A 19,900-nucleotide genomic window follows, 5' to 3' on the forward strand; every position below is an offset into this window, starting at 1 on the left:
GTTAACATCTTGCCAAGTTCACTTCATTATTCTCTATATATCCATGTTAGTTTTTTGGGAGTAAGTTGCAAACAAAATGCTCCTTTACCCCTAAATACTTCAGTGTGTATTAATATTTCCTGAAAACAAAGACATTCTCATTCCACAGTACAGCTATCAAAATCTGGAAATTAACAACAATACCATAACATTTACTACAAATCTTATTCAAATTTTGCCAACTGTCTTGCTAATGTCTTTTGTAGCAGAACAAAAACTTTTTTTTTCTTGGTCTAGCATCCAATCCAGGATCATGCTATGCTATCTTTAGTTACCTTTAATCTCAAATCGTTTTTCAATCTTTGTTTTTTACGATCTTAAGATTTTTAAGAATAAAGGCCAATTATTTTGTAGAATGTACTTCAAACTTGGATTTCTTTTTTTGTTATTTTTCCTTTTTTTGAGACAGAGTCTCGGTCTGTTGCCCAGGTTGAACTGCAGTGGTGCGATCTTGGCTCACTGCAGCTTTTGCCTCCTGGATTCAAGCGATTCTTGTGCTTCAGCCTCTTGAGTAGCTGGGACTATAGGTGTGTGCCACCATGCCTGGCTAATCTGTGTATTTTTGGTAGAGATGGGGTTTCGCCATGTTGGCCAGGCTGATCTTGAACTCCTGACCTCAGGTGATCCTCCGCCTTGGCCTCCCAAAGTGCTGGGATTACAGATATGAGCTACCATACCACTCAAACTTGGATTTGACTGTTTCTTCATTATATCCAAGTTATGTATTTTTGGTATAAATCTACAAAAGTGATATTCTGCCCTCCTCAGTGCATCTTATCAGGAGGCACACAATATTTATCAGTAATGAAACTGATAATATTGTAAACACATATTTTGAGACAAGTGGGAAAAACTGAAAACAGATGATATTAAGTTAATGTTAATTTTTTTTAGGTGTCATAATGGTATTGTGGTTATGTCTTTAGAAAGTAGTATTTAAATGTTAGTGATAGACACGTTGCAGGGAAAAGTGAAGTTAACTGGCTTGATGTCTATTTCTAGAGAATTTGGCCACCCTAGGCAGAAAGCAGTAATGATAATACAGTCAGCTCTTGATTGTTCTAATATAATGGCCAATTTGCATATTATACAGGTCTTTGACCATTTCTTCTTTCTTCTGTGGCCTTTCTTTTGGTCATTACATTTACAGGTCACCCAACATAGTACAGAAAGGACATTCAAATTTTATAACTTGTTGGATGAAGAAGGTCCTTGGGGAAGAGACTGAAACTACTGATAGAAAAATCAGGTTTATAAATAATATGAACTTTTCATTTCTTTGTAATTGGCATATCCTTCTATAGATAATTATGAATTTAATGAAATGAGCTCACTTAAGATGATCACACAATAAAACTTGATAGCCAAAATACAAAGTCTTCATCTTATTTTCCTACTTCATTTTCTTTCATGTTCTTAGTAAGTGCATTTTCCTACTTTAGTTTTTGAAAAGAACATTCATTTTTGAAAAGTTTATTTCACCAAGGACTAATCCTTTGCTGATGTCCAAATTTAAATTATTCTTTCATGTCTGTCTTATAGGAGAAAAACATGAAAAATTGCTTCTGTGGTAGTTTCTTCTAGTTTTTCAAGCACTCTTGTAGTAGCAACTGGTTCAAAATACTACTTTGTTTCAAGGCATACAGTTTAGATGTATCTTCACTGATGATGGGAACATTTTCATTTTGTTCCTGAACTGTCAGGTCACTTTCACTGTCAGAGAGTGTACACAGGAGAGTGTCATTTTCATAGGTTGGAAAATAATACCTGAAAACAACCACAGATACAAAGTATTAAATTACCAGACTAATACGTTGTTCAGGTGGCTGAATGTACACATTTACTATAATTTTGCCAAGTATCCTTGCCAACAATTTCATAGCATTTTGCAAAGGCTATATTGGAGACAACTTCTGATTGCTTTCACTTTGACTTTTACTGGCTGACATCAACCTTACAAAATCTACTATCTAGATTTGGTAAACCAAGATCGTGGACCTCCCAGCCTCCAGAGTTGCCTCTGGAGATGCCCGCTGGCCACTTAGCCTCTGCTTGATCATCTATCATGGTAAGAAACACACGATCTTCGGAGGGAGCTGACCCCAGTAGTGGGTAGCTCTAGTTGTTTGATACACCTCCTATGAAGCTAAAAATGACATCTCTCTTATTTCTACTCAAAGGTCCTAGTTCTTCCTTATAAGTTAACAAACTTCAAATATAGTTATTTTTTCAAACACAAATTCTTCAAATACTTGAGAATAAAAAGCTCTCCCTTGTGTTTTGTTTTCCAGCCTAATCATTCCTTCTTTCTAGGTAATCACAAAAGGAAACACTTACAGAATATAAAGTTTGTTATTCTGGTTTCTTCTCTGAATACAGTTTGAAGTTACTTTCGGAATACTACAAATTTTAATTTATATAAGAAGGATTATAAGAACAGGATACCCTCACAAGTGTGGGATTTTCTGAAGGAGAAAAACTAGAACTTTCTGGTTAAAGTTCTGGGGGAACTGACTTATTCCCTAAGAACAGAAGGAGCTCTGGGCAGCTAGAACCCCACAGCCTCTCAGAGGAGCCCTTGACTGAGGTTATCCAGAATGATGTGAGAACCAGTCCAGAAGGTTCTTGGCAAAGGATACTTGGGAACCAGTCCAGAAGGTTCTGGCAAAGAATACTTGAGAATCCAACAACAGATGACCAAGTGCTTAATTTTTTCAAGTGCCAATATACAAAATATATACCAAAAGTCCTAGCAGTGTACAAACTCTGACACAGTAATTTTATTTCTAGTAGTTCAGCTTAATTCAATAATTAGATAAGTGTGCTAACATGTAGGCATATAGGTATTTACTGTATCACAATAGCAAAAAGTAAGAAACAACCTAAGTATCTAACAGAACAGATTATATCCATACAATGGATATTTGGCAACCATTAGAAAGGATGCAACAGATGGATACTGGCTATAGAAATATATTTACAATATTTTGTTAATAAAATATACTTTAAAAAATCTGTATCTACTTCATCTCTCTACGTATGTATCTATTTCCATATCACAAATACTGAAAAATACTTGGTTTCATTTGTAAGAGGGGGATTATTTTAAAAATAAGCATTTTGAAGATTTTTACATTTTCCCTACACTATACTGATGTATACTTTTTATAATAAACATGTATTCCTTTTTTTCTGTAAGTTTAAAGAAATTAAATAAAGGGACAAAATCAAAGGGAGTAAAGAAGTGCACATGTGGTTTTGCAGTACGTACTCCAGTTGATCCCACGTCTTTCTATCAGGGAGCAGCGAAGTGTGTTTAGTTTCTTCCATGTGAGTTCTTAAGTCTGCTTTGGATTTGAACTTCACGTGGCAGCCATAACATCTGCATTGGTGAACTTGCCTCCGAATAAAATTGACCAGTTTCACTTGCTGATAGAAATTTAATCCTGAAAATGACAAAATACAGAATCATTAGACAACTGTTCAGACCCATTTTTTGCACTGTTATAATTTCTTAAAGGAGCCACTTATTTTCATTAATCAACCTGAAGAGGTAGTACAATTATAAAGCATAATAGATACCAAATAATAACAGCCCATATTTACATAGGACTTATGAGCTAGGCACTATTCTAATAATTTTCTGTGTATTAATACATTTAATCTTCATAAAACTCTATCAGATAGGTAGCCTCATACCTACATTACATATTAGGAAACTGCCCAGGGTCGCATTGATAGCTGTCAGCTGCAAAGCCCATGTGCTTGACTACTAAGCTAATTCTATATACAATGTATATACATGTCTATAAGAGCAGCAAAGTAACACATCCAAGGACCCAGGAAAACAGTGACGGAGCTGAGATGTGAGAAATAGGTTTTTTACTGTCTTAGATCTATTAGCAAGTCAGTACTTTATTTATTTCATAATGCCCCAAATCCTTCTATTGTTGTGATACTGAGAATGATACATTTGGGTACACCTACAACAAACAATCCTAGCTATACTGCTAAGCAGTGCAGTAGGCATTTACCATACATTACTCACTCCTCATAACATTTTTCTGACCCGAGGCCCAATGTCAGATAGCCAGTAAATGCCAGAGCTGGAATCTGAACTCTAGTTTGACTTAAAAATCCATATTCTACTAGCCCCTTCCAATTTATGATATATTATTAACCACTAATTTATATTCCATTTGAAGCACTTGTATATGTAGGAAAGAGGAAGAAGGAGTATATGAAACAAAAAACCATATTTGACTATTATGGTTGAGCATCACTGCTTCACAGAGAGTTCTGTCAAGACCATATACAGAGAGACATGTTTTGGTGGTGCACTCTCCAATCGCAGCTACTGAACATAGGCATAGTTTACAGGATGGTTTATAAAAAATGAAGCATCACAGAAAAAAACTTCTGAATCAAACTTACCAAGTTCTGACTTTGTCTTGAGAAGATCAAATTCGTGTGCATCCTAAAAAAAGGAATGAATACATCTGTAAGCAAATGAATTATTTAATCTTTCAGGCTGAAGTTATAAACAACTTATTCATATGAGTTTAGAAACTCAGTCTGAGTTCAGTGTCTTCTGCTTTTAAAGTCTTCTAAGTCTAACTACTTCCCTCCATACCCAACTTCTTTTTACAGCATAGTCCAAACAAGTCATGTCAATCAGTTAAACCACTGTAATTGGGCTGGGCATGGTGGCTCACACCTATAATCCCAGCAGTGTGGGAGACCGAGGCGGGAGGATCACCTGAGGTCAGGAGTTTGAGACCAGCCTGGCCAACATGGCAAAACCCTGTTGCTACCAAAAACACAAAAATTGGCTGGGTGTGGTGGTGGGTGCCTGTAATTCCAGCTACTCAGGAGGCTGAGGCACGAGAATTGCTTGAACCTAGCAGGCAGAGGTTGCAGTAAACTGAGATCATGACACTGCACACCAGCCTGTCACAGCAAGAGTGACACAGCAAGACTCTATCTCAAACAACAACAACAACATTATAATTGCTCATAGCTTATATCTATAGTTTTTATAATTTACAATGTATCTGTTTTGTAGTCTTCTAAAAATGTAGAAGTCTATGTATGAATTCTGCAGTGTGATAAAAGTGTAGGTAAGATATGTTTCTATTGTACTGTGCATTTGGACTAGAATTATGGATATAGGTTCTTTGCCCCACATAGGTGATTTTTACAAATTCTGCTTTTCATTTTATGCTGTCAAATACACTGTTTAAACCTGAAAGTTTCTCTTCACTCACACCTTTCTATAAATCACACTTTCTTTTTATTTTTACAATGCAGACTTATTTTTTGCTTGTTTGACACCTGCAATTGTCTGTGTAAATGTTTTAACCTACAATCTCACAGAGGATAAAGACCATTTAACACAATGGGATGGCATTTAGTGTAGCACCATATGCAGGATGATTAGGAATTGGTGATGTTATCACTGAAAGTGACCCAGCAGAGGTTAAGGACACCTGTCAAGGATGCCGAAAAGGTAATCCCTACACAAGATAGGCATACTAAGGCTGCCTTCAATACAAAGACATTAAGATATTATGAATTACATCTAAACACAGGAAATTATACACACATACTAGTGGGAACCTTTTTCAGAGAAACTAAAATCAGGGAAAAAGGTTATGGTCTTTTGTGCGCTTTCTAGGTCCTTATTTTACTAAACTAAGAACAGTATTTCTGAATAAGGGTGAGGTTAAAGTGGGTGAAAGTAGAGAATATGGTCCACTATTGGCAGAGGTGGCTGCAGGGAGGGGAGGGAGAGATACCAGAACCATCCATAATATTTTTCTATTATAATCACCCCTTTGCCCACAAGCTGTGATACTGTCATGAATCATTAGATGTTCCTCTTCCCTATCCGCCTTGTGCAGCTAAGGATCAGAGTGTAGGGTGTGTGTCCTCTCTCAGGTATACTGGGGTGAAAAAGGTTTAGAACTGCTAGCTCCAAGCTTCACTATAACATACAAATGGCATCTAGAAGGGAAAGCCCACACTAGGAATGCTCCCTAATTTATTCTCTCCAAATGCTGGCACCTGAAGGAACTGTAGGATCATGCCCTAGACCCTCTCTACCCACCCTCCTTTTTTCCCATTCCTCCGGGGGCTTTTAAATGGCAATGTTCTCCCTTCTTGCTCTCCTGTTCACCAGCACAAGAAGCACTGGAAAAAAGACTCAGAACCTGTCCCACCTGCTGAGCTAGAATGATCTTGTAAGCATCTCAAAGGTGAGATGGCATCAGTGGTCTGAGAAATCTCACACTAACAAACAGCTCACTCAGGTCCGGTCAACTGTACTAACTAAATTGCGCTGAGCTCTGGTTCTCCCCGACGGCCCTGGCCTGTCTCTTCTGTTTGGAATAATGATTGAGAAACTACAGTATAAGCAGATGAGGGTGCAACAACTACCAGCTTTCTCCTGTCAGAATAAAACAAAATTCAAATAAATACAGGTATCTTACCTCCATGTGGACATACAATTTCTCAATTGTTTCTGCTTGCTTTTCACAAAATAAGCAGACGGCAGAGGCAGGGTGTTCTTCCCAATCAGACCAGTCGCTGAATTAAAAAAGAAAAGAGAAAATACAGAGATTCCCTTCATTAAGAGAGTATACTACACAGTGACTTGTTATTACTTTCTCTTTACTAAGAAACCCTGCCAATCTCTTTCAACTCTGACATTTTGGTAAAGACTGTCACATCATATTATGACTCTCTGATATAGCTTTTGAAATTCAAAGCAGCACCATGAAATTAATATAAATAGCGAACAGGTGCTGCTCCATTTTCTCCTATTTGCCATTCTTCTGAGTAGCTATCTCAGTCTAGAGTCAGAGGAATGTCATCCTGAGACAATGAGGTTGAATTTGCAAAGGAGACATTTCAGAAAATGTGATGCTCTCTCTCATTAACCACAACCACTGAGTGCACACGCTGTGAGGTGTGATGCCGGGAATGTGTTTCTGCATGAAAAATAGTGTATTTTACAAAGGCAAACCGTGTCTCTTTCATGAGGGAAATACTGATTATTTAAAACTGGGCAAGTGTTATATCTGGTGGTAGACAGCGAACTCGAACAGGATACAAGATCCCTTTTACCACTTTGCCTGCTCCTTGCATTTACCTTTTTGAAATACTACCAACTTCTTACCATTCCCAAACCAGGAAAACTGCCAGGAGGGAAGAGTTGTGGAGATGAGGAACACCCATGCAAACTCAGATGAGAGAATTTCTCATGGCAAGCCCAGAAATGATCACTGATAAGACTCTCAAGAACAACCTAACCCAATTTGCACAGAAGCTTCCCGATTAGAAAATAGGAAACATTTTCCTTAACTCTATCCATCCAGGAGGGAGCCACCAGTCTTGGCCCAGGTCATAACTTACTATTTATAACCTTTCGTGTCATTAAAACTTCAACATTCACCCATTAAATACTCCAACTAGTATGTTTTAATGGGAAAGATGTTTTTATTTCAGTCTGGAAGACTCTCTGCCTGAATCTCTATGCATGAAGAAAATTCAGCAAATGGCAGCTCTCTACCTTTGGGCTTTACTTCACTATTAAAATAATAATAATTTAAAATCCTGAGAGAGAAAAAAGGCCAAAAAGCTTTGACTGGAAAGAAGATGAAAAATAAGAAACCCTTTTAGGTTGAAAAGAGCATTTCTTAAGCTTATAATTTCAAGCAAAGAAGCTGTGAATGTTTAAAGTTAGTCATCAATGGCCTGAACACAGAACAGGATTAACTTCAATGCAGTTACATTCTTTATTCCAATGACAGTAACATGGAAAGTTCAAAGATCGTATCACTTCAAGGTCTGAGCACCAACTGAGCAGGCAAAGCATTTCGGAATGCATTTTTCTCTGAATTATATATTACTTGTGTGTTCAATCAATAGCTTTAATTTAGTTGGAATAACAGTGTCTTTACGAATTTTTATGTCAAAGTTATTTTGAATTCAATTTTCTGCCACATTACATGAAGGGATGCATGGCTCAGAGAAGGTATTTTTTCTTCTTAGGTTCCCTCTTCATAATTTAAACCAAACGAAAGCATTGTCTTCTTACTCCTGGAACACTGCAATTAACTAGCAGCAATAACAAGTCTTACTCTTCCTGATGGTCCAGCAACTCCCGATCGTCTTCCAACTGAACTTCTTCCCATGATTTTCCAAGTTCCTTTGTAGGAAGAACAGAGGGATGAGACAGATTGGGGGAAAGAGAAGGGACAGAGTATACAGAACTTCGAAAAAAAATCAAAACCAAAAAAATAAACAAACCACCATGTTTACATGGTTTTGAAACAGTACAAGTAGGATATACAGACGGCCCCCAACTTATGATGGTTTGATTCAACACTTTTTTTTTTTTGACTTAATGACAGTGCAAAAGCAATACGAAGTTGAAACCTTAATGTGATAATTTTTTAGAGAAGTAGCAATATCCTTTCAATCAAGTTCTTTTCCCTTAAATTTGAACTAGTGTTTCTCAACCCTGAAAGTGTATTAGAATCTCTGGGATTCTAATGGCCTTTGTTCACTGTTACATTTCCAGAGCCTGGCATATAGTGGGTACTATTACTATAAACTATTTTTTGAGTTAAATTAGAAAGTAGAATTCAATTTGTTAGAACTAAAAAATAAAAAAATACATTTGAGGTCAATTTAGATTATACCTCAAAAGGTTTTTTAAAGGCGATTAAATGAGTGAGTTATTGTCTATAAAGAAATAGTACTAAGCATGAGTAGGTGCTCTAGTACCTACTCAAATCCCTTTTATCCCTTACCATCAGTGGAAAAGTTCCACTCTTTTGGGGCTATGTCTGGCAAGCCTAGTCACAGTGCTAGCAAAACTTTATGGAGTGATGAGTAGGAATGATTTATTTTGGCCCAATCATTTCTTTTGTTCCCCTTGGGCCATTTCTTCCTCTCTTCTTGCCCTGTCTTCTTTCTATCCAGTCTTCCCATTGTGCCATGCAAAAGCAGACAAGTGTCACAAAGAGAGAGGTAGGAACACTCATGGATATATTTTCAAGCAGCTAAGCTACGGTTAGAATCAAGCCCACCTGACCTGCTACAAGCACAGATAGCTTTGTTGTTCAATATCCTTCTTTTGGAAAAACACAACCAAAATTCCCTCAATTATGGACTCTTTTTCCCTCAAATAAAGGTATTCATCTAGCTAAAAACAAAGAACTATGAGTGCCGTTATGATTTAGGGGGAGAAAGAAAATCCATAATTTATCAACTTAATGAGAGGTTTTGAAGCTGTCATTATCTATCAGCTAAATGATGCATACATTTAAATATACAGAGATCTATCATAACGTCATTAGAGAGGGTTAATTTGGACTCTATAATGTGCTTCCCAGAGTCATCATGAAGTGTCTGAATCTCATTACAGAACACCAAAAATGGCCTCAACACTACCAACAGGATGCTTGTTAGAAAGTTGGGCAATGAATTAAATCTTTCATGCCTTACTTGGTTTTTCTGTACTTGGACTTCAGGTCATGGTTTTACTGATGCAAGGTATTATTAATTATGGGCCTTCTGTGATTTGATCATTCTGAATGATAAGGGCAAATGTTGCTTGTCAATGAGTATTTTGAGCCAAAAGTAACAAAAAATATCTTCCACTGTTAAACTTCTAAACTCAAAGCATTATTTTGCAACTTCCTCAGTGTTAGGTACAATATGTAGAGATTTATCTAGGCCATACAGCATTAACCACTTATCCCATCTGAGAGGAAAATGAATGTCCACGTTTACTAGTATATTCGGAAAGAAGTAATTTGCACGTGACAGTGGCCCAGTTTCCTAGAGTGCTCTGCTTTGGTACAGTTAAAGATATGATTTATTACAGAAACAAGACCCAAAGCAAAAACAAAAAACAAAAAACAAACCAAAAAAAAACCATGTAACTCTCTAATTAAGACACTGTGCCTGCTAATGAATCATGTCAGGAAAGCAAAGAATGTAAGAAAAACAAAGTTTGGAAGGCATATCAGTAAAGATGTTCAGACACCCCCTCAAAGCCCTGCATCAGATGGCTCATGAACAATGAGAGGGTGGAAAAAAACCTGGAAGAAAAAGATCCCCTTCACCCGTCACACTTCTGCCCTAATACATAGTCACTTACGTGTGCTTACACAAAACTCCAGAAACAGAAAGTGTTTTAAGCGTAAATAATTTCACTAGGGAGAACTACGAAAAACTATGAAAAATCAGTTAAAAGCCTACTTTTGTTATAAGTGGTTTTCTATACTTTAAGAATAAAAAAATTTAAATCAAAGAATGATAAAAATCATGGCAAAACCAATTCTCTTTAGAAAAACTCAGGGTTTGAAACATGAGCATCGTAATACGTAGCTGAAGCCTTGATGTTAAGCAGTCTGTTGCCCTCTGAGGAAAAGGTTATCTGAATATGAAACTAACTGGCACCTTACCCCCAACCCATCCTCACCACCTGCTGAACTCTTTTGTTTGTGAGAAAAGAAAGCAAGAATTTGAAGTAGATAATTCAGACTATGCAAACGAGTTTTAATGTTTTTGCAAGTCTGTTATTATTCAGAAACTGATATGAATGATTAAGCACAGAAATTATCTCATCTAAGAAGGAAAACGGAACTTGTCAATTTGCTGAGCTCAGAAAGCCAAAAGCAGCCCCTCTGTCCACTGGCTCTCCTACTTCTGCTGCCTATTAGAGTGTATCTTGTCACGGATATCCTGGATGCTCCCATCACTGTTGCACTGGCAGTGTCTACGGCGTTTGAAGTGGAGTGAGGAGCTCTGTGTGTGAATGACTCAATGACTGCATATATTTGCTATAGGAGAGGTCAAACGCTGACTTTTGATATACCATTACAAAGAGTTCAAACTAACGTGCTTACGTGGTGGTCTTCCATACCGACTTCTGAACTCTTTGAAAGTAGTGACTCAAATCAGCCTTTCTATCTACAATATTTTTTCTTTCTCTTCTAGCATCTGGTACCTGGAAGGCACTCAAATGTATGTAGAATGTATGATGTCAATAAAATAGATGTATAAACACTGATTACTAATATAAACAATTCTATCTTTTGCTCACACTCATGTCAGCCTTTTCCCTCAGAGGGATAACAAGGGAATATATACATATTTTTTAAATAAAATATTGTCATTATTGTTTAAGTAAAATTTTAGAATTTATTCTTCATATCGATTTATTATTCATGTTGTTTGCGTTAAATATTATTCTTTAATGAGGTCTGGAATAATACTAAAATGATACTGAGAAGACATTGGCCTTTATTTTTCTCTACCTCTACTCTTAGTATTTGGGACAGTTTTTTATACACTTATTCTATATATTATTATACTTTTAATTTATAACAGTATTCCTTCAAATATTCCTGGAATGTTATTATGGCTGATACCTCTGGTAAGCACCGCTCTAGTTTAGCGCATGGGTATGTCTTTAGTGAAGCCGATAGGCTTCTTCCCTCCTTTTCAAAGGTGTTTACATCATTTCCACAATGCTAAGGCATCATAACACATTTTAGGGTTTCTTTTTTTGTTAATCATTCTTAGAGTTTTTGGTTATTTACCTCAGCAAGAATTTCACATAGGAATAGGGAACAGAAAACAGGGAACAGGAACAAGAATCGGAGTCGGGCTAGGAAGACTAAGATTGTGGAGCAGAGCCTTAAAGTGCTGATTAAAGTCAGCTTTACTTTGACCTTGGCTCACTTTTCAGTTTATTACAAAAGAGAATAGGCAAGGGTGGATGAACAGATCATTATGAACTCATCACCATTACTTGGCCAAAATACCCAACCCAAAGCATCAGATGGAGGTACTAGTCTTGTCTCAACTGTAAAAATGAAGGAAACTGATGCCCGGGATAAGTAATTTGCCCTAGCCATGTGACCTTCGGAAAATTAGCCTCTCTGTGCCCAGTCCCCTTAGCTATAAGAGGCTTAACGACAATACCTGTGTCATAAAAATATGATTCGAATTAAATAATTCAATATAAATACCTAGGATAGTGCCTGCAGATTATAAGTAGTCAAATAGCTGCTAGTTAAAAAAAGGACTTCTATCAATATGACTCTAAAGTTGTAATTTCATTGTCATTTTGTACATTGTTAAAATTGTACATTGTTACTTTCTCTTGAAACACTTCTCTAAATCTGTGGTCCATGCCACATCAAATCCTTGCCCTGTGTGAGCAGCACAATCTAGCACGCTCATCTAGAGATGGCTGGCCCTGGCAGATGATGTCAGTTTTGACAGCTACCCTACTTGATGCCCAGGAAATGAAGTATCATACTTTTCTAAAAGTGCTGGCAGAATACGAGTGAGCAAATCCTTTGAAGTCTCCTCTAAAAGGTAAAAACCTCCAGCTATATAATGTTCTGCTAGTCTCAAGCTCTTCAACATTAGTTTTATAAGAGCCCCAGAAGGAAGAACTATTAAATTGCTCCTATAGCTAGATGCAGTAGCTGAATATTTCTTAGAGCTAGCACTGAAGTCCACTCCCTATTAGACTGGGCTGGGTCCTGAAGCAGCATTTGCTCTAGGAAGTAATGACTGAGTGATTTCAAGAAAAGATTGAAGGGCTCAAAGGGTATGTTTGCCTTTAGCTGGTTGTAAAACATTTGTAGAAAACCACGGCAACCTCTTAGAGTCAATCTTCAAACACATGTTAAACTTGCTTCTCAAGGGGAATTTTAACACTACAAGGATTAGTTAGAACAGACAAAATTCCACCCTAAAACAGAGATTTCCAGCATAATTCAGGATATGCTTGTTTCTATTCAATAGATAAAATGGCTGATTATATTCAATTAGCCTTTTGTGACCAGTGGGTTTGGGTTTTAATTCATTTACATTGAGAGAAAAAAAAATTTCCATTTGCTTAAGAAAAATGCCCATTCAAAACAGAACTCTCCATTTTTCTTCCAGTTCCTCTGGAAAGTTACATAACCTCTTCTTTTATATGAGTAGTCATACACATTTGTCATATATAAAAAATATATAAAAATATATGACAAATATATATATTTTAAAAATCAGTAGATTGAAGGCAGGCCCAGTAAGACTCCCCAGTCATTGTTGTCTATCATAAATACCCTCCCATATTTCCAAATGCCTCTCCCCCAACCCCCACTGTCTCCATTTGAATGCCTCTTCTTGAAATCTACAGAGGCCAGCAAATGGCATTGAGGTTTCTGGGGAAGGAGAGCTATCAATACATTTAAAATCCTTGGCATGGTAACCTGGTTAGTCTACCCCACAAGCCAACAAATAAAAATCCCATTTCATGGTAAAATGGTTTGGTTTCCTTGAAACTTCCCTTAAAAATAAGCTGACTGAAGAGAATGATAAAGATACACACCTGTAGGGGTGAAAGGGAAAGAGCAAAGAGATTGTTTTTAAAGAATTATTTTGCATAGCACCTAACACATCCAGTACTCAACAGTTTCTTTTGAACAGAATACAGAAGTCTCTCTGGCCAGTGTGGTAGCTCACACCTATAATCCCAGCACTTTGGGAGGGCGAGGCAGGTGAATCACTTGAGGCCAGAAGTTTGAGACCAGCCTGGCCAACATGGAGAAACCCTGTCTCTACTAAAAATCCAAAAATTAGCCAGGTGTAGTGGTACGCACCTGCAATATCAGCTACTGGAGAGGCCGAGACAGAATTGCTTGATCCCAGGAGGCAGAGGTTGCCGTGAGCCGAGATCATGCCACTGCACTCCAGCCTGGCCGACAGAGCAAGACTCCGTCTCAAGAAAAAAAGAAAAAAAAAAGGAGTCTCTGGTCCCAAGTTAAAAGATATTACATAAATGGGGGATGGTATGTGGATATCCAAATACTGTATTTTTTTTTTTTTTTTTTGGTCAAGATGACTGTGAGTTCTAGAGACATGACATTTTTACTACATAAACACTGTCAAATAAAAGACAAATCAAATCTAATGTCTTGTACTCTAACCATTTTAAAGCTAATCACTACTTGAATGTGCCCCTCAATTACATTTTGACCTTTGCATTAATTGCTTATTCAAATATTAGTTGGTCCTCAGAAAGATTTTGTTTGCAGTACTGCAATCAAATTTTAAGTTATGAAAAGAAAGCCTTACCAAATAATTGATGACATAAAATCGGTCATATTCTCTGTTCTTAGGATTAATCTTACGATGCTGTTTTTTCCTCATGTGATCTTTAAGTGTATTTTTGTCCCTGAAGGTCTTCTCACAGTACAAGCACTGTAAACTACAAGAAATACACAAACACTGATAAACAAGTCTCTTGTATAGTTGCTGCAATAGTCCTGTATTGAGTTTTGTATTTATTCATTTTAGGTCACACAGAATCTTCAAATGGGATATACCATCCTTGTCAGAAGCCCCCCTCACTTTATTCATTTGGCTTTGTAGAGTGCATACTATGGTGTATTTTTTAGTTAGCTAAGCTGACCAACTTGGCTCTTTAGTTAAGACTGTGACAAAGATAGGTCCTATCCAAAAATCATTTTGGTTCTTTACTAACTGAATTACCAATTCTAAAGTAAGTATGTAGGTATGTTCTTCATATAATTATAATGACTTGCACTGACTGCACCCAGTGTATATAATAATTACTGCATGGTTTGGGATATCCTGTGAGCTGATTTGCAGGGTTTAATTCCTTGCTGCAGTGCCAGCTAGCTGGGGGACTTGGTAAAGTTACTTGCCTTCTCTGTTGCCATTTTCTGATTTCTAAACTGAATACCAACATTTTAGAGATTTTGAAATGACAATTTCATATATATATTTATTGAGCACTTCTCCTGTTGTATAAAATTATGAACTGTGCTAGGTATTTATTCATGTATGTGAATAAGATAAATAGTAGCTGTTACTACCATATAATTCTCATATACCTTCTGCTCGAATATTTCCACCGACTGGGCATTCATTACCTAATAAAGCAGCAATTACCAGTTTTGAGCAGATTATTAACAAAATGTCTTTCTCATACTAAGCCTGACAGTTGATACAACATGTATTATAACTGCTATTCAGTAAAAAGTAGAGAGCTCTGCTTTCTGGAGCCACACAGTGTCTAAGTATAAATATCTTTTACATGGGAAACTCTCAAATGATTGCAATCTGTTATTGTTTCAATTTTGAATTTGTTTTTATCTCTACTAAACACCTTTTCATCAATTTCTTATGCCAAATAATATATTCCAGGGCATAATAATATTCTTTTGTAGTATATTCTGTTATGGTTGACAATTTATGGGTGATAAGCTGATTACAGATATTCGTTATTGCTAATCTTGCTAGAAGGCACATTTGGTCTTATGTTATAAATAGTCATTTAACAAAAGGGTGAAGGGACTCGATTTAACATAGTGCTGACATCAGAATTTGAATTTAAAACTTTTTATAATTAATCTGTATTACTTGCTACCTTTTATTTATTTATTTTTTTGAGACAGAGTTTTGCTATTGTTGCCCAGGCTGGAGTGCAATGGCGCAATCTCTGCTCATCACAACCTCTGCCTCCCGGGTTCAAGCGATTCTCCTGCCTCAGCCTCCCGAGTAGCTGGAATTACAGGCATGTAACATCATGCCTGGCTAATTCTGTATTTTTAGTAGAGATGGGGTTTCTCCATGTTGGTCAGGCTGGTCTCCAAATTCTGACCTCGGGTGATCTGCTCACCTCGGCCTCCCAACGTGCTGGGATTACAGTTGTGAGCTACTGTGCTTGGGTCTTATTTTATCTTTAATGTTGTTGCTCTCAATGCTGTGGGTTGAAGCACCACACGTGTTAGTATTTTATTTAAATAAAAAAAAACTGGGTTCTCAGAGAAAAAATTTTGGGCTCTTTTCCTAGAAAAAAAAGTGGATACATTTTTGAAAGTCATTTTGGTGACCTAAATAGAATTTTCTTCCCTATTTCAACAGGCTAAGCTCTGGATATAGTTGCCAGAATATGACCTTGAGGAAATGGAGTATTATATACAAATGTGAATGAAAACCAAAAGGGAGAAGAATACATACAGTACGCTATGTTTCACACAAAATTAAACACCATTCCATAATTTGACAATATATTTACCTTACTAAATACGTAGACAAGTTACAGTGAAAAGTAAAGGAATCATAATTCCAAAATTAAGAATAGTGGTTTCTGGGGAAATACTAATGAGGAAAGGCACACAGGGAGATTCAAAGGAATTAACAATGCTCTATTTCTTAGGTTAGACAGTGAGTATATTCTTCATATCCTATATAGCATATGTTGTATGATATGTATATTGTTTGGTATATATGACATAGTGTATTTGAAAAATTCAAAAAACAACAAAGGGCAATATGATCTAGACAAAATAAGGACTGTTGTATAAAATGAGAACTCCTCCAACATGGGAAACTCCTGCTTCTTTAATTGCTCTATTAAATTAATTTTAAAAAATTCACAACAGAGTCCAAGATTAAAAGAGCTTTAGGCAGTGTTCCATAAATCAGTACCTACTTGTCAAGCTTTTTCTGTAATGTACACAAAAATTCATTGCAGTTTACAATGTTGTCTGGCAATCCAATGTTGAAAGCATGTTCTCTGGCCATGTGGTTCAAAATAACAGATCTAGGAAGAAATTTGAGCAATTAGGATTATTCACAAATCATCTAAGAACACATTTGGGTTGGAATAGCATTCACATAATAAAAACACTAATTAGAAGTATAAGCAAGTGCTAAGCACAAACGTTTCAGCTACTAAAGAGTGACATTATAAAGTATGTAAGTGTACAGTCACATCAGTTCTGTAAAGGAAAACCAAAGTTTGTTCCACTATCTGCTGCTTGGCTACACTCTATAGAAGAATCAGGTTCTGTCCTTTAAACCAGGGGTATTGGTCCATGGCCTGTTAGGAACCAGGCGGCACAGAAAGAGGTGGGAGGCGGGCAAGTGAGCATTACCACCTGCACTCCGCCTCCTGTCAGATCAGTGGTGGCATCAGATTCTCACAGGAGCGCGAAGCCTATTGTAAACTGTGCATGCGAGGGATCTAGGTTGTGCACTCCTTACGACAATGAGAATCTAATGCCTGATGATCTGAGATAAAACAGTTTCATTCTGAAATGGGTCCCTGGTGCCAAAAAGGATGGGGATCACTGCTTTAAACTATTAAACTAACTGTGCTGCTTCTACTTTTCCAGTTCATCATGGAGAAGAGTAAGAGGCAACTGCCTAACAGAAATACAATCTGCTCTGACCTAAGATCACAGGCATTTAGCCAGTGGATCACTGGACAATGACCGGGAGCCCACAGTTAACAGGTCCAGTGTATCACTGGACAATGACCCACAGCCCACAGTTAACAGGTCCAGTGTATCACTGGACAATGACCCAGAGCCCACAGTTAACAGGTGTATTAAATGCAAGGGCTGTGATAACCTGCAACACAATGACCAACTTCTTGATTAACTTACACAGAAAAGGACAAATGTAATTACGTAACTTTTACATAGCAAAAAAGTGTACGTGTACAATATATTCTACAGAGTTTTTCTCACAACTTTAGTTCATAAAATAAAGGTGACTATCTTGGAAAGCCTCATCAGTATAAGCACTATTGATAGACTATGCATAGTGAGATATTATATGGTTTTATCTAGATTATTTAGACACTTACATGGTCTCCCCCAAAAAAATGCTTTTAGTGTTTTTTTTTCCCCTTGAGAAAGTGAAATAAAACAAACATTTCTATGAAAATCTTTGTTGATTTTTTTTTTTTTTTTACTATGTAAGGGATACATTTATTAGCCTTGTGGTTAGTATGCTCATTTGTCTCACTGCCTATTACTGATAACTTTGACTAAAACTACTTGTTGGCGTAGTTCACTGTGCCTTTCGGGCCCACAAAAGTTTTCCCAGGGCAGCCCAGACAGAGCTAGATCTTGCCAGAGGTTTCAGGCCTGAGGCTCAGGCTGTGGAACAGTTCAGGTGAAAGCGGAGCTGGGAGCCTCTTGTAGGCAGTGTGGTAGGTATGTGTGTGTTTTGGGGTGGGGAAAGGGTGTCAGGCAGAGGGTCGGGAAGATCCCCCTATCCCCAAGGCCATGTTGGGGTAAAGTACAGTGCCTCTGGATCCAGGCAGGTTCTCCTAGAGTGGCCAAGTCATAGTTAACATCTGCCTAGAACTTCCAGATGAAGATCCAGAGTCTAGATTGTGCCTGGGTGCTGTCAGAAATAATATCTGACTCAAGGCGTATAGGTGGGTTGGGAGGTTTCCCTCACCCTTAGGTTCTCTAGGATCAAAATGTCTTGCCATTAAGAGTCACACTGAATGTACTCAGGGGAGCCTAATCCTGCTCTCAACCTCTTTGGGGCCTAAGAATCTGGCATCTAGAGTCTGAGTTATGAGATGGGAGGCCAGTGGTTGGCTCATGGGGTAAATGAGTTTGGAGGCTTGGCCAGTCTCGAAGGGTCTGTTCAGGTAAGCCACAGTGGCTCCTGGGATCTAAAAGGATTGGTTTAGTAAGGCTTTTCTGCAGCCGGCAGCTTGCTGGGAGGGATGTGGGTGGAACTGATTGACAGTCCTTAGAACTTGTTTCCAGGCTTAGCTAGGCCAGGCCTTTTTGACTTCAAAGTGTTCCCCCAACAGCAACCAAGCCTGTCAGGTCTACCCAGGGCTTTCAGGCCTGACACCCAAGCCTTGGAATGGACCAAGATACAGTAGCTGGCTCAGGAGGTATAAGTGTACTAGGAAGGTCCCCGTGATCCCAGGCTATGTTGCCCCACTGAGAACAAGCCTATGTGAGCCTAGGCTTGCTCTGAACTTTTTGGGGGCTTGCCAGCCAGGAATACAGACATTGAAAGTGAGGGAATGAGGGCTAACCAGCTATCTCAAAGCAAATAGGAGTGTTGGGAGGCTACCCTGGCCACATACTTAATTGCTACCATCCCTAATGCCTTCTGGATCCAGGACAGTTCTACCACAGTGGGCCAAAATTGAGCCAGGTTTACCAAGGGTTCTATGACTGACATCTAAGAGTTGGAAGGGGACTGAGTGAAGGCAAAGTCAGTGTTAGGAAGAGAGTTGGTGGGGTTAACAGTCTTCAATTGGTCCTATGCTCTGATCTGGTGGTCCTTGATGTCCTCTCGTTTTAGGGGAGGTTCCCCTAGGAGTGGCCTATCCTTAGCCAGGACTACCCAGGGTTCTAAGCCTGATACTGAGGCTCTGAAAGGGGGGCCAGGTACAGATGGAGCTAGCAGCAGGCTCAAGAAGGGGCTGGCTGTCCTCTCCAATACTATGGTGGTGTATTTTACATGTCAATTTGACCTGGGTAAAGGATGCCCAGATAGCTGGTAAAAACAGTATTTCTAGGTGTGTCTGTGAGGGTGTTTCCGGAGGAGATTAGCATTTGAATCAGCACACTGAGTAAAGAAGATCGCCCACACCAATGAGGTGAGGCATCATCCAAGCCTTGGCGGCCCAGACAGTTGAGCTGGGAAATTCATCTTCTCTTGTCCCTAGATACTCAACTTCATGGTTCTAAGGCCTTTGGACTCAGACTGAACTTACCATTGGCTTTCTTGGATCTCCAACTCGCAGATGGCATATTGTGACACTTCTTGGACTCCATAATTGTGTGAGCCAATTTCCATAATAAGTCTCCTCTTATATATCTATATATACTATTGGTCTTGTTTCTCTGGAGAACCCCGACTAATCCAAGTACCTAAGTGGTTTGCTAGCTAATTCGAAATTAGCTTGATTCAGCCTACTAGTCTGAGGTAAGAAGGGAGGGAAGGCTTCACCCTTCTAGCCACAGTTGCTGGTTGGTAA

General features: G+C 38.1%; 1 protein-coding gene across 2 annotated transcripts in view; it reads right to left on the reverse strand.

Moving 5' to 3' along the window:
• Positions 1 to 1,015: 1,015 nt before the first annotated feature.
• The window catches only part of ZNF277 (zinc finger protein 277), a 136,703-nt gene continuing 117,818 nt past the window's right edge, over positions 1,016 to 19,900 (reverse strand). For both annotated transcript variants that reach the window (XM_033195089.1, XM_033195090.1), the window contains exons 6-12: positions 16,586 to 16,696; positions 14,200 to 14,332; positions 8,184 to 8,251; positions 6,531 to 6,627; positions 4,474 to 4,516; positions 3,311 to 3,485; positions 1,016 to 1,806 (exon numbers count right to left, since the gene is read on the reverse strand). In XM_033195089.1, coding sequence (XP_033050980.1) covers positions 1,620 to 1,806; positions 3,311 to 3,485; positions 4,474 to 4,516; positions 6,531 to 6,627; positions 8,184 to 8,251; positions 14,200 to 14,332; positions 16,586 to 16,696 — 814 coding nt within the window. In that variant the 3' untranslated portion in view covers positions 1,016 to 1,619. The remainder of the gene's footprint in view (positions 1,807 to 3,310; positions 3,486 to 4,473; positions 4,517 to 6,530; positions 6,628 to 8,183; positions 8,252 to 14,199; positions 14,333 to 16,585; positions 16,697 to 19,900) is intronic.

This window comes from Trachypithecus francoisi, unplaced genomic scaffold (assembly GCF_009764315.1).
Source record: "Trachypithecus francoisi isolate TF-2019V2 unplaced genomic scaffold, Tfra_2.0 Lachesis_group4, whole genome shotgun sequence".
Taxonomy (NCBI): domain Eukaryota; kingdom Metazoa; phylum Chordata; class Mammalia; order Primates; family Cercopithecidae; genus Trachypithecus; species Trachypithecus francoisi.